General features: G+C 40.5%; 2 protein-coding genes across 2 annotated transcripts in view; both read left to right on the top strand.

The window, feature by feature from the left end:
• The window catches only part of LOC149246319 (Galactose mutarotase-like superfamily protein), a 172,329-nt gene extending 145,246 nt beyond the window's left edge, over window positions 1–27,083 (top strand). The window contains exons 7-10 of the mRNA XM_089457871.1: window positions 25,763–25,860; window positions 26,078–26,185; window positions 26,386–26,467; window positions 26,600–27,083. Of these exons, the coding sequence (XP_089313997.1) occupies window positions 25,763–25,860; window positions 26,078–26,185; window positions 26,386–26,467; window positions 26,600–26,665 (354 nt within the window). The 3' untranslated portion in view covers window positions 26,666–27,083. The remainder of the gene's footprint in view (window positions 1–25,762; window positions 25,861–26,077; window positions 26,186–26,385; window positions 26,468–26,599) is intronic.
• LOC149246320 (uncharacterized) lies at window positions 18,556–25,845 on the top strand. Its single transcript, XM_089457872.1, has 2 exons — window positions 18,556–24,049; window positions 24,150–25,845. Exons 1-2 carry the CDS (start codon window positions 23,913–23,915, stop codon window positions 24,565–24,567), a joined length of 555 nt encoding a protein of 184 aa, XP_089313998.1. The 5' UTR covers window positions 18,556–23,912; the 3' UTR covers window positions 24,568–25,845.
• Window positions 27,084–27,783: the final 700 nt, after the last annotated feature.

The following is a 27,783-nucleotide window of genomic DNA, read 5'->3' as shown; positions in this document are numbered from 1 at the left end:
GGTTTTACCTGTGGCTGGTTGTGGCTTTTGTTCACCCTTAAGCTGGATTGCCCCTGATAGTTTGAAGTTTGTCCCTGCTTTACCTGATGATCTTCCTTGTGTTCTTGCTCATTTCTTCTTGCTGCATCAAGATAACTTTTTGAAGTGGAAGCTTGAGAAGTTTCTCCATTGTAGCCCAGACCTGTCTTATTTAGAGGAGATCGCTGCACACTGATAATCTCATTCAACGTTTCAGATCCTTTGACAAACTTGAGATTAATAGTTTTTGTTTTCTCAATTTCTTTTCTAAGACCAACAATTTCACCTTCTAATTTTTCAAGATGTTTTTCCTTTTCATCAATCTGAAATTGTAGAGTATCAATAATCATGTTCTTTTCTTCTATACATCTCTTGAGTCTAGTAATTTCATCATAAAGGTTATCCACATCTATAGCATCCTCATAATTATCATCTTCAAATGCCATTAACAATCTATATTTGTTACCTTGTTCATCTTCATCACTGTTTGATAAGCCATCGCTATCTTCATGGGTGTAGTAGCTTTTCTTATTTGTACCCTGTTTCTTGTTCCATCTAACTGGTTCCTTTCCTTTATCCTTATAAGAGCATTTTGCAGCATAATGACCTACTCTTCCACAAGCAAAACATTTGAAAGGTAGCTTACCTCTGAACCTTCCAGAACCCCTTTGAAGATTTCTGACAAAGTTTGATTCTTCTTCCTCTTCTTCTGGAACATGACATGCTTCATAGTGATCTTCTTTGCCTGATGCTTTAAAAGCAGCTTCCCTTCTGTCTGATGGACCTCCCTTTCTCATTTCATAAGCAGTTAGAATTCCATGCAGCTGAGACATAGTGAGAACACGGAGATTTTCCTTTTCTTCTACTGCAGATACTTTAGATTCAAACTTGGGAGATAAAGATCTTAGAATCTTTTGAACTACTATAGTCTCTTTTATTTCTTCACCCAAATTTTTCATACAATTAACAATCTCATCTACTCGAAGAAAATAATTAGCCACACTTTCATCATTATACATCTTGAGAGTCTCATATTGAATCCTGAGAGTTTGAAGTTTAGCTTCTTTTACCTGTTCATCTCCTTCATAGCTAGTGATCATTTTGTCCCATATCTCTTTTGCTGATTTGAAGTGCATGACCTTCATGAACTCTGTTTGAGATATACTTCCTAATAGAGTACTGACTGCTTTTGCATTTGTTTCATACTGCTTTTTCTCAGCTGGATCTGTAGGAGTAACTGAAGGAAAGGCATAGCCTGATTCTACAATGTTCCAAACTTCTGTACCAAGAGATTGAAGATATGCAGTAACTCTTACCTTCCAATAATTGAAGTTTGTTCCATCGAAGACGGGTGGCCTGATTGATGCTTCTCTCTCGTAGTTGCTCATGATGAACGATCTACCTTCAAGCGATCAAGCTGTTCTGAAGGACCTGCTCTGATACCAATTGTTGGAAATAATACTGAGGGGGGGGGAATCAGTATTATCTAGCAATTTACCAAATCTTCCTTATTTGATCTTTTGAAATATTCTTGCATATCAGTACCATAAAACAATGAGCATGAATAAAGAAAATAGACAGTCACACCAAAGAACACAAGATGTAAGGTGGAAACCCAATGCGGGAGAAAAACCACCTGCTGCAATAATGTCTCTATCTTCTTTCAAGAAATTCTTTTTACAATGATTTTGTACTGGTGCAGTCCTTTACCAGCATGCAGGCTGCAACCTGCAAAGAGCTACAACTCTTTCTTGTTTTCCAGACTTCTCCTGGAAGGGAGCTACAACCCCCTACTTCTTTTTCAAAATGATCAACAAGTATACAACAGATACAGTCTACTACAGATATCAGATCAGTAATTACAGAAACAACCCAGAACACCTTATGAACAGAAATATACAGTTAACAGATCATCTTGAGACAGGGACGCATATTTTCTTTCTGTGGCCTGCGACTGGACGCAGTATACCTTATGCTGTTCTGCGTGCAGACGCACTGTTACTTTTGCTTGTCTGCGACCGACGCACACATCAACACTATCGCGCCGCGTCTTTTGCTTCAGAGACGCACCCAATACCACAGTCGCGCCGCGTCCTTCGCTTCAGAGACGCACCTGATCCTTTACTGTACTGCGTCCCGGCGCACTTTCCCTTCACTGAATCTGCGTCCTTTTAGATATAGAAGATAAGAGGACTTCAGAACCAACCCAAACACTCAGATCCACAGATCTGATCATGCGCCATATAGATCGTAGTCCATTAGAAGATTTACCCTTAAAGATATGGACTAGATCACACCAAGAGATGATCAACCAAGATGATGCATAAACCAAATGAACTCCTTTGCTTTATATAGGCAAGCTTCTCCCCAAAGCGTGGAACAATACCACGAGCCGACACCATAGAAACACGCAACCGTCGGCTAGATACCACACAAGAAGCCCCCACGAGCTTTTCTCTACCTTGAAATGTGTGCACTGGGCGGACGCACCTTCTGAACGGCTGGCCAGCGTCCCTGGACGCGGGTTCTGTATGGAATACCTGCGGGGACGCACTTGCTGAACAAAATTTCCTGCGTCCTTCTTGATTTACCATCTGAAAGAGTTTGCCATCAAGTACAACACCTGAATCATAATGCCAACAAAAACTATTATGGAAGTTGCCAAAGCCATGCTTCATGATCAAGAGCTGCAAATGTTTCTATGGGGGAGAAGCTTCAAAGACAACTATTTATGTTCAAAATAGATGTCCACATTGAATCTTGGAATATAATATTCCTGAAGAAGGCTTCACAGGTGAGAAGCCCAATGTTGAACACTTGAGAATTTTTGGTTGTCCTATTTATGTTCATGTGCCCAAGGAGAAAATGACAAAGTTGAAGTCTTTTGGGAAGAAGGGAACTTTTGTTGGCTACATTGAAAACTCAAAAGCTTTCAGTCTCTATACCAGGACAACAATCAATTGAAACTTGCAAGGATGTCATCACTTGGACTCCAAGGGATCACACTTGGACTCTGATGATGAGATGCAGGTGACTCCTAAGAATGTGGAATTGAAACCTAAAGAGTCTGAACCTATGGAACAAGATCCTCTTGAAGAGTCAGATGAACCACATAAATTTGTTGATTCACCAAGAGTTATTGTACCTAAGACTAGAAAGAGACTAGCTTGTCTTGAAAGAACTTTAAAAGAAGTAGAGGACACGCAGCACCTCATGGCACCTTTAGAGAAAGAAAGAGGCCAAAGAAGTATTTAGGTTATGCAACATTGATGTGTAAGATAATTGAATTTGAGCCATCCACCTATGAAGAGGCAACTGAACATCAAGTTTGGAGAGATGCTATGATTGAAGAGTATCAGTCCATATTGAAGAATGATGTATGGGAAATCGTGCCAAGACTTGAAGGAAAATTTGTTGTGTCTTCCAAATGGATCTACAAAATCAAGCATGCAGCTAATGGAAGCATTGAGAAGTATAAGACAAGATTTGTGGCCCATGGATTCTCTTAGAAAGAGGGAGAAGATTATGAGGACACATTTTCTCCTGTTGCCTGGTACTCTTCTATTAGATCTGTTATTTCTCTTGCTTCTATTACAAGTTGGAAACTAGAAAATCAGCACAAGAGGTGATCTTTTATTTGTACGAGTTTGTTGTGGAATTGATTTTTGCATGGATATGTCATTCTGGGATTGAAAGTACTTCTTTGGAGGATTTTATAAGTTTATTGCTTTATCATTGATACTTTGCATATTAAATGTATGAAGTAGGGTTTCTATTGTGCCATGACTAAATGTTTTATTTATATTGAAAACTTGCTACATTATTGCATGCAAAATTATTCCTATAGGGAAACTTTGAATGTGCATTCCCTATATTTAATTTCTCCCTTCACAAGAGTAGTAGTTAGGGTTTTACAAATTGGATGCCATAGCCATCCTCCCTTACTCCATCAAAATATTTCCCTTGAAATTTAGCCCTAAAAGACTCCATTAAATCCTAGTAGGATAAGTCACTAATCATTGGTGTGTCTAGGGTTAGCCGCTAGGGTTTATAGGGCAGATTTATGCATAAAAGTGAATTTTGGTTAGATGTTTGTGGCTTATAATTTAGGACTTGCATCTATAAATCAAATAAAAGCAAAATATAGCTTAGTGCATGGTTAATCTGTTGAAAATGTAGCTAGTTTCGGTCTTCATAATTGTTATTGTACTCATTTCAATATGTATCTTATGTAACAAACAAAAGAAAAGAAGAAGAAGTTATTATTTTGAAAGCATGGGTTTCGTGCTCTTTATTGATGCTCCTCTAGGTGAAAGCATGTTCTTCATTCTTCTAGGGTTCATTAGGTCATAGGATATATTGTCTCGGGTCGAGAGAGTCAACATCATGTTTATAAGACCCATTCAGGCAAAATGGAACTTGAAAAAGAATTTATTTTTGAGTCTAGAAAATCATGGAAGCCTCTTAGTACATGTTGGCCCTGGCAGAGACAAGTTGACCTAGAGAGGGGCTATTTGACCTCTTGGAAAGGCTATATATAGAGACATCTTTGACCTCATTTGATACAATATCATCTCAAGTTTGATCTGCAATAAGAAGGATGAAAAAGAAGAGTGAAGGACAAAGAATCAAGGAGAAAACCCCAGCGAAGGAAAGAAGACAAGCTTCTGGGCATTCTCTTACACGTGCGAGTTTCTGGAGTAGTTGTAGGGGCTGAAATTTCTAAAGTTATTCCAGGTTCGAAATTTTGTTGCAGGGGGGCCGAAATTCTGAGTTTGGTGCAGTTCTGGAAGGGTTTGTCTCTGGTTGACTTGGTTTGACTTTGACCTAATTGGAAGGTCTCTTTGGAGGGTTGACTTGGTGTTGGAGGAGGACTTGATCTAGGGTTTTGGGTCTTTGTTGTCTCATTTGAAGCAGATTCTATAAGAAGAGAAGTGTTTTTCTGGGTTTTTCCCTTGGAGGGGTTTTCCCTGGCTTGTAGCCTAATTTCTGTGTCCACTGTCTTTACTATTTTTTCTCTTAATAATTGTTTGATGAAGAAGAACCAATAAAAAGAATACAAAAGATAAATAAATATCACAAGTAATTATTAAGGATAAGGAAAATCTAAATTAATAGCTGCCATATTGCGTTTTCCAACATGGTATTAGAGCCAAGGTGAACAAGAAGGCAATTGGAAGGATCATCTTGTGTACTCATAGAAGGGTTTGTTCGAAAAATTAGGTTTCGACAGGCATCAAGAAAGGCCGAAATTGCAGGTTCGAGTTGTAGGAGACCGAGTTGCAGTATCAAGTTGCTAGAAGAGCATATATTCCATTTTAATCTCATTGATCTCGAAAGGATATGTCTCGCTCAAAGGAGGAGCTTTTAAAGAACTATCTTGTACCAGAACTAGGGTTTTTGCAGTAGCTACAAAATCAAAAGTACAGTCGCAAGTCAAAATTGGGGGTCAAAGTTGTAGCTAGTAGCTAGCTAATGCAGGATTGAATCTTGCTAATCTAACCTACCCGGAAGACATCCTTGAAGGAAACATCAAAGAATCTTGGTATCATTCATCAAGTTGTTGCTGAAGGTATCCTAGAGGGCACCTTTCTAGGACATCATTGAAGTCTCTTTGAAGATCTTGAAAGCCTCGAGATAGCTGGAGACATCATTAGAGAAGGGAAGATTCTTGACTGATAAGTATCATATTGTTGCTCCATGTATGAATCTAAAGGTCTTGTGGGTTCTTTCTGCAAGGAAAGCAATAAGCTACACTAAGTGTAGTGTTACTATATGCATGTTAGGGTAGGATGCATTGCATACAGATTTTCACATTAGAACTAACATCATATGATATTTCTCATGGTAGATTAGCTGCATTTAAATTAAATTTGCATATATATATATATATTTTTTACAGCCTAATACTAAGCATGGGTGATCATAAGACACCACAAAAACATGCTGCCCTGTGTGCTTGGTCTTTGATATGCACAGGTAACATGTCTATGGTAACCAAGAGATTGTTCATGTTATCATGACCTCCCATTCAAGTAGCTTCGTGCACTTTTCCAAGAGCTCATGTCCCAGTTGGAGCCAGATGTTACCCACCACCTGTGGGTAGTGTATATGGGAGAAATTGATTTCTCTCAGATGGTCCTCAGTCGGTAGCCCACAACCCCTTGCAGCCCCCAAATAGCTTGAGGTTCCATTTTTCCGCCACTTGAGCCAGCGATGTGGTCCCTCACTCATCTGTTATGAATGTATGTTTGAAGGTGGGCTTCCCGACCCCAAAGGTATGTCTTTTCATTGGTATAGTTGATTATTTTTCCTCACTTGTCATGGGCACTTTTGGGCATGAATTGGTGGGGGGATTCGACGGAAAGATTGGGTTAGATTTGTATTCTTGTCTTCATTGATTGATTTCGTGAGTACCCTTGTATCCTAGTCCCGTGGGATCTCCTTTACTGGCCATTAGCTTTAGGGTTGGCACTACATGGGAAATCCCAATTTTGGTTGCGTGGTCCTGCTTCCCGATACCACCTAAATTACTCCTTCTCCACTTATTTGAGCCCCATTCATCTCTTTTCCCATCCGGGTCCTCATGTGTCCACTGGGTCCACATGGGGTTAGCCTCCCCCTCCCCTTGTCCACACCTTGGGTCGGGCCTGGAACGATGCACTAGAGGTTGATGCAACTAAAATGAAAGTAAAAAGCACAATTTGGCCACTCTCAACAGGAAATGTACCACAAAATGCAAAAGATGGCTAGGACATACAAATTTAACACGTGGGCAAAAGCCAAACATGAGCTCTACCCCTTATTTATGGACATCACCCTGGCTCCTATGGGCCCTAGATGAGCCCCCTTCATCGTTAAGGAACTCATGATTGTCCCAACCCCTAGTGGGCAATGAACTGCCCCACCTCAAGGGGGTATCCACTGTTATATATTACACATCATGATTCCTTGGAGCCCCGAGTAGTTATGAAGAAAAATCAATGAAAGGCAAAAGGCATATGAAGAAAGGTGGAAAAACAAAGGTTGGGGTAACTCATGTACCACGATTTTCTCCCCCCTACACTCATATACCCAGGTGTGGGTTTCCCTTATTATAGCTACCCATGCACCTTGACATGTGGTCTAGATGATTTCCTTGATCCCCCACTCCATTGCATTATTATATCACTTGCCACCTACCTCTAAAAGGATGTACTATGGACATGCCACCCCCTTTAGAGGTTGAAACCACCTAATAGGGTCCTTGGTTAACCCCTATTTAGCGTGGAGACACTTTTACATGCCAAACCCTCCTATCGAATGCATGCCACCACGAAGTGCCCCATTGATCCCATGATTTGTAAGCATTATTACTTGATTATTCTAATGATTTGTTGTATTGGAGGGCAAGGGGACGCATTGGATCTTATGCAAGATTGTAGGTGGGTCTTCATTTAGGGCTTGGTCTCCCTATACGGGGTCCTAGCCCTCCAGAGGGCCACATTGGCACTTGTAGGGTGAGCATTGAGAGCCATGGGCCTCCACCATAGCAAATATTACTTCATGGATCCCCATCAGTGTTCATTGATTGCCTGTGTTCCACCATTCAGAAGGGGATGATGCACCTGGTCCACCATGCCCAGGGGAAGGCTGAACCACTCACCCTGTACACAACAAATCACTAGGGGAAGGCTGAACCATTCACCCTATGACTGTGTCTCGGTAGGAGAAGGATGAACCACTCATCCTGCCTACATAGCAGACCACTAGGGGAACGCTGAACCACTCACCATATGGTTGCTCATCGCTCCAAGATGTACCCCCAAGCCCCCGGAGCTCCTAGAGCTCAATGCCCATATCATACATGACCCTTAGGAGAGAGTCTCTCCACGACTCCTAGTCGTTCTCGGAAAGTCACAAATTTGACCTTTCCCAGGGGCTTCGACAAAATGTCGACGACGCGCACATCAGTCCTAATGCGATGGAGCCTTCTTTCTCCTCGATGTACCATATCCCAGATAAAGTGGTACCTGATGTCTATATGCTTGGAGCGATCATAGAACACAGGATTCCTCAAGAATCAAATCCCCCTTTGGTTGTCACAGATGATCACGGTGGTATCCATCATGTGTCCAAACAACTCACTGAAGAGCTTCCTCAACCAGGCAGCTTCACACGAGGACATACTCGTAGTTCAATAGTGCTCAAAGCAACAGACTTCTGCTTCTTGCTCATCTAGGATATCGTAGTAGAACCCAAAGAGAACCAACACCTAGAAGTTCTCTTGCAATCCTCCACACTACTTGCCCAGTTAGCATTCGAATAATCATGCACCTTCACATTTCTGGCAGTATATCTCAATCCATGAGAGATTGTGCCCCGAAGATATCTCAAAACATTCTTGGCACCAATCTAGTGAGGCTCATTCGTTTATGAGCTCAACCTGCTAACTGCAAAACATATATCCGGACTGGAGTTCACTAAGAACATCAATGCTAGTATGAGTTTACGAAACTCAAAGGCATTTCCCAAATCAGGTCTGACATCACTACCGCATAACTTCTTAAAGTTAGACTTCATTGAGGTAGTCATGGGCTTGCAGTTCACCATTCTAAATCCGGAATCCAACTCCCTCTTACTTTTGCAAATGAGAAGGTCTGCACCTGTCAGAAAGAGGTCTTCCTCATAAGGTGCCAGTATGAGAGGTCTATCATCCACAACCTTAAATCAATGGTTTGGATCGCTTCACTCCTAGTGAATCTCAACTTCATCAGACAACTTTCAATCCTCTCATATCAAGCCCGGTGTGTTAGCTCTAAATCATAGAGAGCTTTCTTCAACCTGCATACATGAGATTCCTGATCATGAATCTCAAACCCCTCGGGTTGTTTCAAATTTGTGGACTTGCTATATGAGGGGAATGCTCCCCTTGTAAGATTTCCCTTTGGTACATCTCAGACATGTACCTTCATGCTCTGCTTGAATTTAGGCATCCTTGTCACCATCTGACTCCCATTGGTAGGGCCCCATAATAAGCAGACCTTCGGTGCTATCAAAGAGATGTGTCAATTGTCATGGTCCCCAATGGACTTCCTGCAACTTGATACAAATTGCCAACTCTGAACCCAAGAATAAAAGCATCTTGAAAAATTCCCTTTTCAAACACGTACCTTTCTATCGATGAATGCCACCTTGAAACCTCGATTTTCATTGCCTAAATGGACATCGGGTTCTTCTTGAGATTAGGTAACATAAAGAACTTCTTGTAAATGAATCGTGCTACCCTCATTCAATTTAGGGGTAACATTTCCTACACCCTTTCCGGGATAGGTGGCATTGACTCCAAGTATAATCCCCACGATTGTTTCCATCTCTACCAAATTAGAGAGAGCTTCCTTCTATCTGATGAAGTGCCTTAAAGCACTACAATCAATAAGCCAGATTCCCAAAAAGACTAGAGGAGAAGTAGTGGAGAGGGCCAATATAAGATAATACTTCTTTAGCTTGTCAGAAACAACATTTGATTCTTCATACCTGGAGTTCCTTGCTCTCTTTGTGTTGATTTGGGGTAGCATCGGATGTGCTCTAGCCATGAAAATTGGTGGAGAGGCTAAAGCACATAATATCTCCAAGACCCAGAAATGGTTTGGGAAGATTCTAACCAGTTTGGGAGATATTAAAATAATTAATATTTTAATAGAGTTCCTAAGTCTAAACTTAGGAAAAATAAAATATTAATGGGTATTAATATAAAACTGTGTTAGAAGGTTCCAAAAGTCATGGATCAAGCCAAATCTAATCTTGGCCTTTTATTAGAGATTTAATATCGGCCGCTGATGGACCAACGAGAAAAGTATAAAAAGAGGCTTGAGGGTGAGTTGGAGAACACATTAGAGTGATTAGTCATTCGATTTTCTAGAGCGGGGTTTGCTAAGAGAAATCGAATCTGTGATCAACAGCGAAGGGTAGTGAATACATTGCGGAGAGGCAGAGTTAGTATTGGAGAGACAATGCAGAGCCTGGAGAGGTTGACACAGAGGCAGCTCGGTGCTATGTAGAGGCAGCTGGGAGCTGCGAGAGCTATGAGATGCCATCATGGGTGACGTAGAGGGTCTAAGGGCTGACGCAGAGGCTTCAGTAGCTGCGCAGAGGCTAGTAGAGCTGACACAGAGGCTTCAGTAGTTGCACAAAGGCTAGCAAAGCTGACGCAGGGCCAAGAGGCAGTGCTGGGAGGAATTTCGTGGGCAGACTAGGTAGTGACGCAGAGCAGTGGAATCTGCAATTGTTGTTGTGGGATCGTTCATCTGGTGATTAATTAACTGGAATATCTGTCTCCGAGGAGAGGTACTACTGCCGAGGGCATTCTCTGTTGGGTGAGCCATTTCTAGCACCTTAATTGTATTCTGAAAACTGCATAATAATAAAACACTCTGAATAGCTACACTGGTTTTCCCACATTGGGTTTTTCCGGGGACATTGGTCCAAAAGTAACAGTGTCACTTGTGTGCTTGTTTTCTTTCAATTGATGATCTGTAGATGTTGATACTGCACTTGTGTTTATTTTTAGTATTTATATGGTGAATAACTTGTTAAGTAATTAAACAAGTAGGAAGAAATAAGCCAGATAGTATAGGAAGAATTTCTAACGGGTTAAACTTAGAAATTCCAACATGGTATCAGAGCGTGGTTGTAGATCACAGGATAACTGAAGGCATCAGCTAGCAGAGCTGTAGCAGCAAATTCCGCTGTCCCGAGTGACAAAGCTGATCCGTGCAGAAGGTGACAGAGGAAGGAGTGGCACAGAGAGACTACGTCATCATTCTAGGCTAGAGAAAGGCAACGCAGAGGCTGCGGGAGGTAGAATTAGGCTCACGCAGAGCCACGCAGTGGCCAAGAGGGTTGGCGCAGTTGGCTAGGGGAGTTGATTTGCCAGTGCTGGGATTGTGCAAAGCCAAGTGGCTCAATCCTTCAGTTGCTAGGTTATAGGAGGCTGCGGGTAATTTGCAGAGCGAAGCTGGTGGGGTACTGTGGTCAGAACAATACCTAACAGGGCAAGACCAAGGAGGGGGGTTTTCCAGAAGGGAAATCGTGACTCAGAGGGAGTCGAACCGAGAACTTCCAGACGGGAAGTTGAGAGACTCAGCAGGAGTCGAACATAGGACTTCTAGGAGGGAAATAGAGAGGCTCGGAAGAGTCGAAAGAATAGCAGCATAATGGCTATGAATGGACTGAGAGATCAGGATAGGTTGGACAGAGCATCCAACTTCGTGGTCTGGAAGGCCAGGATCTTGTCCATTCTAGACAGATATCGCATCAAGGACTTCGACTTGACAATAATAACGATCCCAGTTGACCTAGTTGAAAATGAGAAGTACGAGGAGGCAATGGCCAGGGCGAAGTGCATCATCCTTGATGGGGTCAAAGATCATGTGGTGCCGCATATTGCCGAGAAGGACACGACAAATGAGATGTGGGAGGCCCTGAAGAAATTGTACTAGCATAGATGTTGCTTGAAAATCAGCTGCGGTCATACCAGATGTAGAAGGGAGAGCAGATAGATGTCTTCCTCGGTCGATTTAAGGAGATCCATGACCAGTAAACTTCCATAGGGGCCACGCTGGATCAGGAATTGATGGTGAGGATTGCATTGAACACAGTCTCAGAGCATTGTGAGGTATTTGTCCAGAGCATACTGGGCAGGACGAGCCTTTTGTATTGGGAGGAACTTTGGGCGGCTCTTCGTCAAGAAGAGATCAAACGGGTGACCAAGGTAGGGAATAGCGGCAAAGGGGTCAGAATCAAGGAGGAGGAAGAAGAGGATGTGGCTCTAGCATCTGCGGGAAAGCAAGAGAAAAGAAAGAAGAAGGACCTCTCCAAGGTCAAGTGCTTCCATTGTGGGGAACTGGGTCATTTTGCGAACCAGTGTCCTAGGAAGAAGAGTAAGGGAGAGGCTTCTGAGACCAAGGCAGCGCCAGCAAGGGCGGAGAAAGAAGTCGAGGAGGATGACGATTGTGCCATGAGTGCTCATGTGCCACTTGAGAAAAAGTGGGGAGACATCGAGTTGTAGTCAGACGGACTACAGGCGATGAGGGGCAGGATCCTTGAGGTACCCAACCTCTTGGATTATACCTTGCTACAAGAGCCCCGAAGAGGAGTAGCAGGACTGGCGGATGTCGGTAGAGATAGATGCAGATGGAGCGACAGAGAGTGCTACAGTGCAGGAGTCTCGGGACAATGCGAGGCTAGCAGGCTACAACAGTGCGAGAGTTACGGGAGTGTTGCACCAGTGCAGGATGGCACAGAGAGGTGTGCAACGGAGCGAGATGCAGGGAGTTGTTGCAACAACGCAGAGGTCAGTAGAGGGAGCACTTGTTAGCGGTAGAGGGAGCTTCAGAGCTAGGTAAACAAAAATTTCAATTTTCAAATTTTTAATAGTTTTTTTAAATTTTGTTAAATCGTTTATAATTTGAAAGTTGGATATAATTTGTAATTTTGAAATTTGTTGAGTTAACTCATTACACTCCTATGTTTTTTGCAACACAATGGTGGGAGGCTTTTGGTAGCCATTGTCTTGAATTGCAGAAGTTTGCAATTCGTATTTTGAGTCAAACTTGCAGTGCTACTGGATGTGAGCGCAATTGGTCTGTCTTTGAGAGGATTCACACAAAGATGAGAAATCGTTTGGATAAAAAACGGTTAAATGATCTAGTCTATGTCCAATACAACCTCTGGCTCAGACGCAACCAATTGCTAAACAAAAGATTGTGTTGGAAGACATTGATCCAACATTAGATTGGGTAGTGGAGAGTCATCTAGCAGAGTTTGATACTGATGAGGATCTTGATTTAGATTTACAGGGGGAGGCATCTCTCAAACATGATGTTCAGTTGAATGCAGATCCTGATCCACTTGTACCAGCCTCAGCCTCACAGCGAGCAAGTCCTCCAATTGCAGGCGCTTCCTCTGCTCAGCCACGACAAAAGCGCAACCGCATATCTCGTCTATCTCAGCTTGCATCTGCTACACAGCCTGCTAGTGCTACCACTTCTACAGTTGCAGTTGGAGATGATGATGAGGAGGAGCCATGGGGCCCCCTGTTTGACTCTAATGATGATCCAGAGATTGATCCACATGATCTTGGCTCCTCTGGCAGTAGCTACTAGCTAGTAGTACTGGTCACAGTTTACTTTTGTTGTAGAGGCCATTTCTAGCCTCCTTGGTTATGTGTTTTTGTTTTGAATCTTTGATCATGTATGTATTGGACAGTGCACTGGGTGCCATTTTGATATAATGGATATATTCGTGAGCCTACTTTGATCATATGTTGTCTTCCATCTATATTCTACTGCTGTGTGTTTGGAAACATGAATGAAAATCTTTAAAATTATGTTTTTTTTATAAAAAAATAAATATTCAATGTATTTTTTACAATGACCGAGTCATTGAAATCAAGCCGGCTGAGTCGATACCGAGTTGGAGTTGTAGTCGGAGTCGACCCTCGGCCGAGTCGGTGTCGGAGTCGGAGTTTTAAAACATTGGTGTAACTATGTTGAAGGGATACTCATTGCCACATTGTGCGAGATCATGTTAATTTGTCATGCTGAGGGGAAGCCTTCTTGAGTGAGAATTCCTGTAAGCGGAATGTTTCATGGAGAGACAAGCCACTCTTGTTGAGGGTGTATGTCCTTGATATGACAGAGAGTCTTCCATGTACATCATCATCATTTACAACATTATATGAAGCGACCTGCACCATCTTGACATCGGGCTCGTATACGTAGTCCACACTGGACGAACTCTGTTATCAAATGTGTCGTTTTCATGATTTGCTGATCGTTGTCATGTTTCCTGTTGTTTAAGCATCCACATGTGTTCTTTTATGCTCTTTTAAATGCAATTCTAACAACATCATAGAAATAAAAGATCTTGGATAATTCCAGAAGCTGAAGGAACCCTGATCATTGGTGGAGCATCTCCATGACTGTTTGAAGGTGCGTTTACATCTGCTAGAAGGCCGCATCAAAAAGAGAGAAGTCTGGGTTGTTGGAAGGCTGCGTTAGGGTGATTCCCACCTGACGTTTGTAGGTCGTAGCCCTGAAGTAACCACAAGAACAACGTAGACCTGCTAAGGTGATTAAAGAGGGTTGTAAGGCCTAATTATACAACTAGAAGTGTGGAATAGGGCAACGTGGATAGGCAACAAATAAAGGAGGGTAAGCCACAACATTTGAAGGACTATTGAGGGTGTTTTTAGGGCTAACGTGGAGTGTGTATGCCCTAACCAGATTTGCAATAGTCACAACAGTCCATGAAATAAAGGTATGCTTTTTCTCTATGGTTGCTAGGTGTTAGATCCTTGTCATGGATCAGTTTTGGATCATTTTATAGGGCAGCCTGTGGAAGTCAAAGAGGAGGGGCAGACCTCATGGTTAGATGCCCTAAACTAGTGACAATTTCCACAGGTGATTGGGTCTATGCGGGAGTTTGATGTGTGTTGGGTCAAAGAGTTTGACCATTGATTGGATCAATTGATGGGAAGCTTGAGGAAACCTTAGGAGTTGTTTGGAGGAGCCCACGTGGACTATTTGGAAGCCTACCAAGCAGCTAAGGTGACAGTGAGCACATCAGATGAGAGGCAAGAGGACAATAGCAAGGAGAGTTGCAAATGTTTCCTTGATGATAGTTGGATCGATGTCCTAGGTGAGGACATGTTGTTGAAGTCCAGATTTGTGCAATAGCTCCTCTATTGCAGAGCAAAGGGTAGAATTGGTGGAGTCTGTGGGCTACCATATGTAAGGGTCTCCTAAGTGTGGGGATGCCCTAACTAGGTGCAGATGCTACAACGTGGACTTGGTCTCTCGTGGACTGTTGGAGGACAGCGTGAGAGAAGACCAACTGTGGATATGATTGGGCAATTATGGTCTGCTGAAGGACAACGTGATAGTGTCCAAGTTGGAGCCCAGTGAGCAACACATTGATGGACAAAGGTGGTTGCGAGAGTTGCAGTTGATGAGATCAAGGGTCTGATCAACTAGGAGCATGTTTGTGGAGCCCGATACTTGTTTGTGGAGAAGGACATTTATAGCAGAAGATGGACAATCCTCCTAGCCTGTGTTCATTGTGGGAGATGGACATCTTGTTGTGATAGGTGGCAACCCTTCGTGCCCTATGTTGATCTTCATCGAAGCAACGTAGGAAGACCATAGTGGGATGAAGTCCCTGAGTAGCTGAGGAGCAGCAGTGGGCAGATTGAGAGTTGTTCATAAGTGGCACTGTGAAAAACTCGACAGGTGTCTCGATGTGTTGATTTGTTGATGGACGAACACACAACTAGAGAGCAGATTGGATAGCCAAGATTTAGTGGCCAGATGGACTTGGAGCATTGATAGAGGCAGGAGTTGCAGATCGGGAGTCGAAGGATCGGGTAGGTACAGGGTACGACCGAGGGGAGCTGAGAGAGTCGACTTCATCAACCATATGGTCAGAGTATCTTGTTGAGGGCAGATTGGATGTCGATGGACTAACACCAAGCCCCGTTTTGTATCTTGTACTAGTGGATGTATGAGGGCCATTATCCCTGATATAGGAGCCCTAGACTGTTGTATTATATGTTGTTTAATATAACGAAGTTGGGTTGAAAACTATAAAAGGTTGTCTATATTCTGTGCATGTGTTATTTGCCGTTGTTTATATCCTGCTGTGCAAAGTAGTATCCTTGAGATTCTTGGTTTGGTAGCGTCAGAGATTTTAAGATTCTATCCTAGACCCAAGGTCATGGAAAATCAACATGAGCAGCCACAATGCCACTGATAGTGATAGTGAATATGATCCTCAAACAGAAAGTCCACTTGGAACTGAAATCCCATCAACAATGAACGAAACCCATGGTAGTAGTGAAGCTAGTATTTCTCCCAGTGCAACCCCATCAAAGTCATTGATAGACTATGCAATTGGGACATTTAATCTAGGTAAACCTCATTTGTTATATGTTTACCAAAATGGTTGGCCCCTCAACCCAACCAAAATCAGGAAAAAAAAGAGGTGGGACACACCATTGGAAATGCAATGTTTGTGGCCATTCTTGGGCATGGAGTTATAGTCGGATCATGATGCATCATTTGGGTGTAGGTGGCAAAGGGGTTCATATATGTACAAAATTAACCATACTACAAAAGTCAGAGCTCTTGAGGATACAAATGGCAACAGATGCAAAGGACACCTTCTCAAGTAAAAATGTCATGGCCCAAACTCATCAAAATATTGATGAACCTACAAGCTCCAAAAGAAAATTAAAACAAATGAAAAATATGCCTCCACCATCTCCTATTGGGACTAAGGGTTCCTTTCTTGTGTAGTGGGACCAACTCTTGCAGAGATGTATACTAATTTGAATTGTGATGATACAGATGGTGCCATTGGAAAATTTCTTTTTGCCAATGGCATTCCTTTCCATGTTAGTCGTTCTCTTTACTACAAGGAGATGGTCAAGGCAATTGCAGCAACAGGACCCTCATATGTGCCCCTAGGGGAACATAAGAGGATAGTGATATTAGAAAAGCAAGTGTGCAAAAGGAAATTTGAGGCAAACATGGGTGAGGGAAGGTTGTTCTATTGTTATGGATGGGTGGACAGACATTGCCAAACGCTCACTTATAAACATCATAGTTACTTGTCGAGAGGGGCCTTTCTCTCTTAGAGCTATTGATTGTTCTGGAAAACACAAATATGCAACTTTCCAATTTGAGCTTCTTCTTGATGCTATAGAGGAGGTTGGCTCTACAAATGTTGTGCAGGTTGTGACATATGCAACAGTAGTGTGTAGATCAACAAGATAATGATTCAAAGTAAATACAAGCATATTTTCTAGACCCTTTGCTGTGTGCATGCGCTTAATAATGCATTGAAAGACATTGGAAAAATTGAGTCGGTGTATCTAACTTGGTGACAACTGCAAGAAATGTGTAGATGTTTATTTGTAATCACCACACCTCTTTAGCCATGTATAGTTCTCATGCGAGGAAGGAATTCCTCAAGCCTACAGATACCAGATATGCAAGTTATTTTCTTTTATTAGGGAGGATGTTGGAGGTGCAGCCAACTTTGTAGGCCATGGTTGTGATTCCAGATTGGAACAAATGGGCAAAATCCAAGACAGAGGAAGGGAAGAAAATCAAGATTCAGATATTGGATAATGATTGGTGGACAAAATGTGGTTATTTGGTGTCACTCATACGTCCTGTAGTTGAGGTCATTCGCTACACTAACACAAATTCTCCTAGTATTGGAGAAATCTATTGGACTTTTGATAATATGTTGGATCAAGTGAGGGTGACCATTCTTGAGAAAGATCCTTCCATAGAGTTTTATACGACCTAGATTCAACCCATTATTCAGTGTAGGTGGGATCGAATGAATACACCTTTGCACATGGCAGCATATGCACTCAACACAAAATGGTATGTGGCAAGGACTGGTAGAATTCTTCCCATTGAAGATCTAGAGGTCAAAAAGGGATTTCGAGTTGCCATTGCAAAGATGTATATTTCAGAAGAACGAAGAACAATTAGGAGACAGTGGATGGAATTTCCAAGTCTCAGTGGTCCCTTCAATAAGCATGATGCAAGGGAAGATCGCAATGACTTAGGCCAGAGTAACCCCATTGGTTGGTGGACCATGCATGGGGATGATGCTCCAGAGATCCAACAACTTGCTATTAGCTTATTGTCTCAGATTGCTAGTTCCTCTGCTACAGAGAGGAGTTGGTTCACATATAGCTTCATCCACTCTATCAAGACGAATAGACTTTCCTCTAGGAGAGCAGAGAAGCTAGTTGCAGTGCACAGTTCTCTATGTCTTGCATATAGGAAGACTCCAGAGTATTGGAGGGGACCGACAACACGATGGGATGTGGATCCATAGGATAGTGCACAAATAGATGATGAGGATGGACCAGATGAGCTGCAACATGGTTTGGTTGGAGTTCCGTTGGTTACTCAAAAGAGTGACTTTGACTCAGATAACGACATTCCCATTGATGGTCCCGATGACTTCACGCAGTAGATGGATGTAGAGGACCAATCATTGAGATTGAGTCCTTGATGTTGATTTTATTTTCAGTGCTCATTATCCATTTTTACTTTTCAGTTTTAACTTTTGAGTTGTGACACTAGATATTGATGACCTTAGACTGATTCTTGACTCTTCACTCTTAACTATTTTTGAGTTTGAAACTTTGAATTATATAAATTTTTAATTTAGTAATTTACTATTTTAGTGTTCAAACTTCAGTATTTAGTGTATAGTATACAGTGATATACTAGGATGTTTTTCTTTCAATTTAGATTCTAGAATGATGGATGATGAATTTAATTTTTAAATCAATGTAGATTGTAGAATGATGAATGATATGGATCAATGTATTTGAATATTTCATTATTGAATCTCATAGTATGGATGAATAATGAGTTGTAATATGAATGATGTATGTATCAAAATGAATTATGAGGATGGATCAATGTCATTATTTAATTCAATTATGAATTTAAATTTTATGTGTGGATCAAATTTTAATGTATTAGTATTACTATTAGTGTATTTAATATTTATGCTTTCATTATATATATACCTCGACGTCCCCCTGCACCCCGAAAATTTCCCTAAAATTTGAGGGTACTTTCACACATCCCCCCTGTGCGTCTCCTCGCACTTGCATCTCTCCGCACCGGAGTCTTGGTGCAACATTGCTTTTAGTGTTTATCCTTGTCATTGACTTTTTTCACATGGATGTTGCTGGTATTTTTGCTATATAAGTTTGAAATTTACTGCTGCTCTATATGAAATTGTGGGAATTTTTGTTCTTTATTGCGTTGCATCATGTCATGGGCCATGTATGAATGTTCCTAGAGATAATTTATGTTAAATACATCTCGATCAGTCATCATTTATTGCAAACCAAAGTATAAAGTCCCTGCAGCAACTGTTCTCATGCTCTAAATGCCATGTGAAATTGTTGAAGGCCTCCTTGACTGGGTGAATTCTTTCCAAAACCATAAATTCTTCTTGAATCCATCTCTCCCAAAGGACAAGGCACTAATCCTCCATTGGTGATCATTTTCAACGCTTATTCTTTTCACCTCCCTCTTTTTCTAGGTCTAGTCTACGTAGGTCACCTAGGGCATCAATTATTTCACAATCTAGCCATCCAAACACTTCAATTTTTGGTCCACAACTGTGTTGAGGTTTGCTCTAGAGGCCCTCCATATTTGAAGCAAATATGATGGTGGGACCTTGAGATATAGGAAGCCCTATCTCAAGGACCATTTATTGCCCTAGTTTTCCCTTGGCTACTGTCCTCATTAGGATCATTGAATTCAAATCTCAATGAAAATTTGTCCTTTGATCCTCTTCTCCTCCCTAATTAGGTCAAGCCCCTCTTTGGGTGATCAACTCCATACCCTTGACCAAATTTTGGGTACGCTTGGTTCCGTGTGGTCCCACAACCTATTGACGCCAATTCCATAAAGATCACACAAAGACCAATTCTCCAAAAGGATTTCCAGGCCTAGGAATCATCTTTGCAAAATATATTTTCAAACCCTAGCCTTGAGAATCCTCTTAGTCCTTCCTAGAGAGCATAGCACTTTGCTTCTCGAGTAAGAAAGCCATGTAATTGAGTCGATCTTGTGAATAGGCCTTAGGAATCACTCCTTGCCCTCTCATTGTTCCATTCATGTAGTGATTCCCCTTTATACTAGGTTTCCTCCCACCGGTGAAAGTCCGTAAAGAGCAGGGAGCTTTAGCTGAAGTGACAATGGGCTATCGTTCCATTGCCCTTGACCTAGTAGTTGCTTTATAGGATCCCTTCCTAGGACCCCTGCTAGTTTGAGTGGTAACAGGTCCTAGATTTCATATTACAAATTTTCTCACTCCCAACTGTAGGTGTAGTAACTTATCCTTTCAATTTTGAAGATCGTAGGAGATCTGTAGAGGCCTTGCAGGCAATTCATGATACTTTGTACGTGCCTTGAGATACTACAGAAATTTGTGGATACTCTTATTGTCATTCCAAATGATAGGTTACTAGATGTTGTTGAAGAGTAGATGCCTCTTGAAGAGGCTTTCCTCCTTGCTGATGATGTTCTATGTCAAGGTGTACAAAGAATTTCTGATATAATAATAATTCCAGGTTTAGTGAATGTGGACTTTGCAGATGTCAAGACTACTTCTGCTCCCCTTATCGAAAGATCAATAGAGCATGCTACTGGTGTTGTGTACAATACTACTGGGGAAAAGACCTTACATTGCAAGAAGTAAACAAAGTATCCCAAGTTGTTACTAGCTTAGCAGATCCATCAACAAATATCATATTTGGAGCTGTTGTTGATGATAGGTATGCAGGAGAGATACATGTAAGTCTCATTGCTATAGGATTTTCTCAAACTTTTCAAAAACATTGGTAACAGACCTAAACGCTGCCAGACAAGAAGCTCAGGAAGCTAAAGGATTGAAGTCTAGTAGAGAAGGTTCAGTTCTTGTTTCTTCTAGGCCTTCTGGTAGGATGTGGCTTTTATGAAGGGGTGAAATATTTCAGTTGGACTGGGAGTTGCTAGATATATCAAATTGTCACTCAAAATGGAGTTTCCATAGAGAATGCAGACAAACAAATATGGAAGATTGTGGCTATATGAAAAAGCAAACACATGTTAGTATCCAGGAATTTGTTTGTGAAGCATGAGAAAGATCTTGTTGAAACCTTTTCTTGGAGAGAAATTGATAGGTTTTCTTGTTGAAACCTTGTCCTGAAGAGAGATTGATATCTATTTCAATGTTTTAGTCCTTTAAAGTCTGAATAGCTCATTCAAAAATTACAATGACAGACATTCTAAGAAAAATTATCAAGTGTGGGTCGTGGCCTATAGATAGAATGACCTACTCTGATGCATATTTCTCGACCAAATGTTTTGTTCCAAGCTTTTGATTTATATGTAAGATCTCCAAATGTGTCCAGTTATACAAGTAGCAGAGGGAAGACGCTTTCAAACAATTGTCAAGGAAAGAACAAACTTCTAGGTTTGAATCAAGTCAAACTAAGTCTGACAGGAGGAAAGAATTAGAATTCAATCAAACTGGACCTGATAGACAGAGAGAGAAAGCTGCAGGAGTTAATGCAGTAGGAACACATATGATAGTTGAGGAAAATGGCAGTCTCGGACCAAACCAAAATATGGCCCATAGGAGGAATCGAATTGGCCAGCTTGAGTTGAATCTGTCCAAAAACATAGCTTCCTCATCTTGGATTTTTGCAACAAGTAGTAAGAGACCTAAAGCCAAATTGATGTCCAACATTTGACTAGTAATGAGGTTCCAAATTGTGAATAATCACATGGCATGGTTTATCCAATCATTGGAGTTGGCTTATGTTAATTTCAGTGTTATGAAAATCGTGATATTATTGCGATAACATCAAAAAATCAAGACTTTCTCATTTTGTCGATAAACTCATCTGATCACTACGCATTTTTTTTTCAAAAAAAGGCCCAAAAAATTGCATATTTTTTCGAAATTATCTCAATTCAATGGAAAGTTATTGCCAAGGTGATGGACAGCGCGTTTTATAAGGGAAAAACGACTCTCTTTTTTGTCGTTTTGAATAGACAGCGGCATGGTTTGAGAGCTGAAGAGGAGAGGAAGCCTGGAAGGTGTCTATTAGGCTAGAGGAGGAGGAAGCCTGGAGATTTTAGCATCCCAAGCAAGAGAACTTCGTCTTTGGATCAAATTTCTTTCGGCAAACCATAGTTTCCAGGTATGGGCACCAAATTTGGCCATTTTGTTTGGGTTTTTTTCTTGTTTTGCTTGGGTTTCTATAACCCATTGATTATCAATGATTTTTGAGTGGATTTGATGATATTTTTTTTTTCATTTTTGTTGCATAGAGTGGAGAGAGTTCATTTTGGATTGAGTTGAGGTTTTTTTGTTTGTTTGTCAAAAATTCAATGTGTTGTGTCATGTATGTATTTTTTTTTTTTTTAATTTTTGTAACTGGCAGTTCTTATTGTGCCATAGGTTCAATTTCAAAGTTCAAACTTCATCTTATATTAAAACTCAAGAGTTCAACCAAGTTACAAACATGCCAAGGGAATTGGACCCTCTGTGGGAATTTGGTGAACCTGATGGAGGGTTTGATAGATTGAACTTGTCTTGCAAGTTGTGTGGGCAACATATGTCGGGGGGGTTTATAGATTGAAGTATTATCTTGCATAAATCCCTGGATATGATGTAGGGCCTTGCAACAATACAAATGCAGAAATCATTCGAAGAGCCATGAGATCATTGGAAGAATTAGAGCAAGAGAGAGTGGCCAAAGCAGATCTGAAGAAGAAACTAGCACGGAAGGTGTTAGGAGGTGAATATAGAAGTGGCACTGGTTCTACATCAGCATCAATGTCTACAACCAACCCTGTAGCTGTCTCATAATTTTTGGTTCTTAGAACCACGCCTGGTTCACAACCATCTATCACTTCAATGCTTAAAAAAAAATGAGAGAACAAGCTGACAAGTTGTTGGGCAAGTTTCCCCTTTGAAGTGATATTCCTTTCAACGTTGCAAGGAATAATCCATTTTGCAGCCTGTTGTTGATGCTATTGCAACTGTTGGCCCAGGGTACAAAATCCCTTCTTATGATGACTTTAGAGGCCACATTCTTTAAGATGAAAAGGTTGACTGCACCAAAAAATTGGAGGAGTTTAGGGCATCATGGGCACAAACAGGATGCACTGTGATGTTAGATGGTTGGACTGACCAAAAGGGGAGAACCCTTATAAACTTCTTGGTTAGTTGTCTCAAGGGAACAATGTTTATGAAATATGTTGATGCATCTTCACATATCAAAGATGCAAAATTATTATGTGATTTGCTGGATGTGTTTATTTTGGAGGTGGGTGCAGAACATGTTGTGCAAGTCATAATGGAAAATGCTGCAAATTATGTTCTACTGGCAGGATGCTTATGGAGAGGCATCACTTTATTTTGGACACCTTGTGCTGCATATTGTGTTGATTTGATGTTGGAGGACATAGGAAAAATTTCCTTTGTTAAAGATATTGTTGACTCATCAAAAAACATTACAAAATTTATATATAATCATGCATCTGTGCTTAGATTGATGACAAAATTCACCAACAACAAGGAGTTGGTGCGCCCCGCCATTACACGGTTTGCCACCAGTTTCATATCTCTTCAATCCCTCTTGAATTCTATGTGGGATGTGAAGAAAATGTTTTTTTCAGAGGAGTGGCTTGCTTTGACAATGAGTCGCAAACCAGAGAGAGAGGCCATATGCAGATTAGTTTCATACTAGGAAGACTTCTGGGCGGGAGTGCAGGAGGTGTGCACCGTTACTGAACCTTTGGTAAAGGTTCTTTGATTAGTTAATGGTGAGAAACCCGCAATGGGCTATTTGTATGAGGCCATGGACGACCAAAGAATCCATTCGGGCCTACTATGATGACAAGGGAGATGAGGGGTTTCAAAAACAACTCCTATGGGAAGTGATTGATGAACGATGGAACAACACACTCCATCGTCCCATTCATGCTGCAGGGATCTACTTGAACCTTGCATTTCTTACCCATGTGGGTTCTTATTTGATGCTAAGATCATTGATGTATTCTTAACCTGTGTTCAGAGGATGGTGCGATCTCCAACAGAACGTGTAGAAATCTCCAAAGAAATGGAGATATATAGGATGGCAGGTGGCACATTTGGCTTTGAGATGGCTGTAACTGATAGGAAGACTACAATGCCAGGTATTTTCAAATTTCATTGTCTCTTCAAGTTCATAACTTCATACTTTGTTTCAACTTTCAAATTTCATTTTTTTCTTATGTTTATCTTATTTTTTATTTTTGTTGTAGATGCATGGTGGACTCGCTATGGTGCTAGAGTACCCCATTTGCGAAAGCTTTCCATTCGAATCCTCAGCCAAACATGTAGCTCCTCAGGATGCGAGCGAAAGTGTATTTGAAAAAATACACAACAAGAAGCGCAACAGGTTAAACTTAAAACTTAAAATATTCCACATTTCCAATTAATTTTTTGAATTCATTAAATAATATTTTGATTATAATTATTATTTTATGATCTTTGTACAGGTTGGAGACCCAACGACTTAATGACATGGTCTACGTCTACTACAATCTTCGATTGTGGGGGAAGAAACTTGAGAGGATACCTGATATGGAGGCCATCTCATTGGATGGGATTGACACCATTGTTGCATGGAGGGTTGAGGTCGAGAGGCCTATCATGGAGTCTGCCGATGATTGGTTAGAGCAGGAGGTAGTGGAAGGCATGGAGGGGGAGGAGGAGGAGCAACAGGAGGAGGAGGTGACACCACCTACCCAGGTTACCCTTGACACCAGTAGAGGATGTGGTCTAGCTCCTGTAGCTCTTAGTTCTTCAGCTTCTAGAGCACAGCAGAGTCCACTGCCAACTCCACTGGCATCTACATCTAGAGGGAAAGGGAAAGCTATTGCATTTTCTCGCAAGAGGGGCAGAGGAAATCAATAGTATTAGTTATTTGGTTTATTTCATTGTATATGACATTACGACTCATGATATGAGATACATTATTATATTTTTTGTTGATATTTTGAGGTTGAGTTGGGACTCAGGAGTCAGGACTTACTATTTAGGACATGATTCACTGTTATGTGTGATGTAGCACTAGAAATGATATTACACATCTTATATATTAGTTATTTTATCATATTTATGTGTCAATGTATTTATTTTATGTTGTAGATGCTTTAGATATTAAAAAATTTGAAAAAAAGTGAATATTTTTGTATTTTGTGATTTTTTCCCGATTTTTTACGATTTTTTCCCTTCACCGATTTAATCCTGATAACGATTTTCGCAACATTGGTTAATTTTTCGAGGACCATTAGTTTTATTTTTGAGGACACTGCGAAACAAAGAGACAATGTTCGAATACAAAGAGACAACCTTTTCAAGTTCTTGCATTGGAATACTAAGAGACAGTAAGTTATATAAAGATGGGTCTTTTTGGAATGCAGTTCTGCTTGTTGAATTGAATGTGTTGAGACCTAATTCGTGAAGTGCTTGGCAAAGAGAGAAAGAGGAAGAGGAGCAGATGTTAAGTATAATTGAGGAAGAGGAGTGGAGAAGATAAAGGGGCAGAAACAAAGTACTGGCCAGTGCCAAAGAAAAGAAGAAGAAAGATTTTAAAGACCAGGTAAACTAGCAAAGAAAATTTGTAATCTTGTCAGGGGATTGGTGTATCCTTTCAGGTAGTAGCCTAAAAAAGAACAGGTTGAAGCTTGTAAGAAGAGGAGTGGGGGCTCCCAGCAAGTTGTAGCTTGCAGAAGAAAAGTGAGGTAGAAGCCTCTTGTAGGTAGAAGCCTACGAAAAATTGATGTAAAAGAGGGAGTGTGTACTTGCTTTTACATCACAACAAACTTTGTGGCTTTTTCCTTGGTGGGTTTCCACTTATATCTGGTGTATACATGTGTTGCATGAGTTGCTTGTATGTTTTCCTTTGAATTTATGGTTAATTGTTGAACACTTATATAAATATGCTAATATATTAAAGAAAGTTAAAAGGCTGTTAAAACACAGTAGCATTTGTGTATGATAAATTCTTGTTCCATGGCCATTCTTGACTTTGTAGACATCAATAAAAAATATTTTGTCTGGCATTTGTTAAGGCCCTTAATGAACAGTTTGGCTATTGTCTTTGTAGGCATTGGTTACAGGTGCATCTGTGAAGGGACTTAAAGGTTGCACAAGTTTGAATAAATTTCCAGATCCAGTAAATCCTATTAAGGGCGTGGAGGAAAGGTACATCTGGCCTAAACCAAAAAATGTTCTCTAGTAGAAATGATTACATAGAAATGATGACTGTTTGAGGAAAAAGAGTGTAAACACACTCTAAATAAAGCTGTTGAATTCCAACGCACAATGTAAAGAATGTCTTTTGGACATGAAAATGATAATATCATACTAGTTATCATTTCTGGCTCTGATGACATCTACTGCTATTTCTTGCTGGAGGCAGGGAAGTTGTTAATTTCCCAGGATTTGTGGATTGTATATATCTTGCGGCACCAAACAAGCTTCTACTTGAGAATGGACTTGGTGATACAATATCTATTGAAAACAAGAAGTAAGAATTTTTTTTTTTATGAATCTTGTCTGTGTCCAATTTATAATTTTCTATCATTTACCTATCCCATGTTTTCTGTTTAAGCGTTAAATTAAGAAATTTTGTCCCAGTTTTATAGTCTTGTAATTTGGCACATGTTCTTATTTTATTTAATGTCTTCTTTTTGCAATACTTCTTAATTTTTTTGAACATTCGTGTAGTTGGGCAGACGCTGTATTATGGAATCCTCATTTGCAAATGGAAGCTTGTTACAAAGATTTTGTCTGTGTTGAAAATGCCAAGGTATGATTGATTTGGAATTGTGGTTAATTATAGCTCTCATTTATGCAACAGCTTTAAAAGAATATTAAAATTTGCAATAAAAAGGTGTGCTAAGCTCACAAATTACAACCATATGTGACTGTCTTCCAACAGATAGCAAATGTGGAGCTAGAGCCTGGACAAACATGGTCTGGAGAGCAGTATCTGAGTGTCAACTAATTGAAGTTGACATGTAATTCATTCTTAATGTTAAGCTGCAGGATGTTACTGAAATTGAGTTGTAGCATGTCTTGATTCAGTTGTGCAAGGCTTGCATATCTCTTGGGGGTACCTTTTAACATAAGGATTCAATGTTCAATGTTGTATTATTCATTTGAGATTGCAATAAATGGACGGAGATGAACTTTGAGCCCTTTCAAAGCATTGAATTTCTCATGTAAACATACTGAAGTGTTAGATTGTCCTCTGGAAGAGACTACAACTTGCTTCCTGTACAATACATTGTTGAACAGGCAACCTCTAAAGTGTTAGCACACACAATGTAGCTGATGGGTTTAGGTTTTGTTAATATATAACCCATGATATGGATAGACACATCCATCTTAGGTCGTGGGAGCTTTCGCTTGGCCATATTGCATCATATAGTTTCTGATCAACACTACATAAGGTGTATGAGTCAGAAATTCTAATTCCCAGGGGAATAACATATAGACTGATGCCTGCATTAAGATTCATACGTACTAGAACAAATGATGGTTCCATCAATTGCAACTGCATTAAGACAATGTCAATGCCATTTTAATTAGCTCTAGGATGTAATGTTGCACTACAAAGGAAAGAAACCCTTACATTTCCATGTGAATCACTCATTCCCATAGTTTTCATTTATATATACAATGTCAACATTTCTCCAACTATAGACGCCAATCATGATAGAAACAATTTTCATTTTACAGATATCACTGTGTCAAAGGAAGAATATAAGGGTATTGAAATGAAATGAGATTTGGAATTGGGTCTCTTTCTCCAAATGACAATTTTCACAAGTGGATTTGACTTGTTACATAACATGAGAAAGCACAATCTTGGCCTTACTATTTGCTAATTTTTAATACCAGATTTGATTTAATTTTCTTAGCAATTTATTTTATACCGAGAAAATATTTCACTCAGTGAAAGATATTTTATGAAAACTGGTGAAAATAGATACATTGAAATTTTAAATTTAAATAAATTTTTCTGTGGAAAATAAATGGAAAACCAGTCACAAAACAAAGCACAAAATTACGCCCAACAAATTATTCCTCACTTTCTATTACTCAGGAAAATTAGTGTCT

The sequence above is a fragment of the Pinus tabuliformis genome, chromosome 7 (assembly GCF_031772625.1).
Source record: "Pinus tabuliformis cultivar Carrire ecotype Pingquan chromosome 7, CPIR1, whole genome shotgun sequence".
In the NCBI taxonomy this organism is placed as follows: Eukaryota; Viridiplantae; Streptophyta; class Pinopsida; order Pinales; family Pinaceae; genus Pinus; species Pinus tabuliformis.
This window is presented reverse-complemented; position numbering and strand designations above follow the sequence as displayed.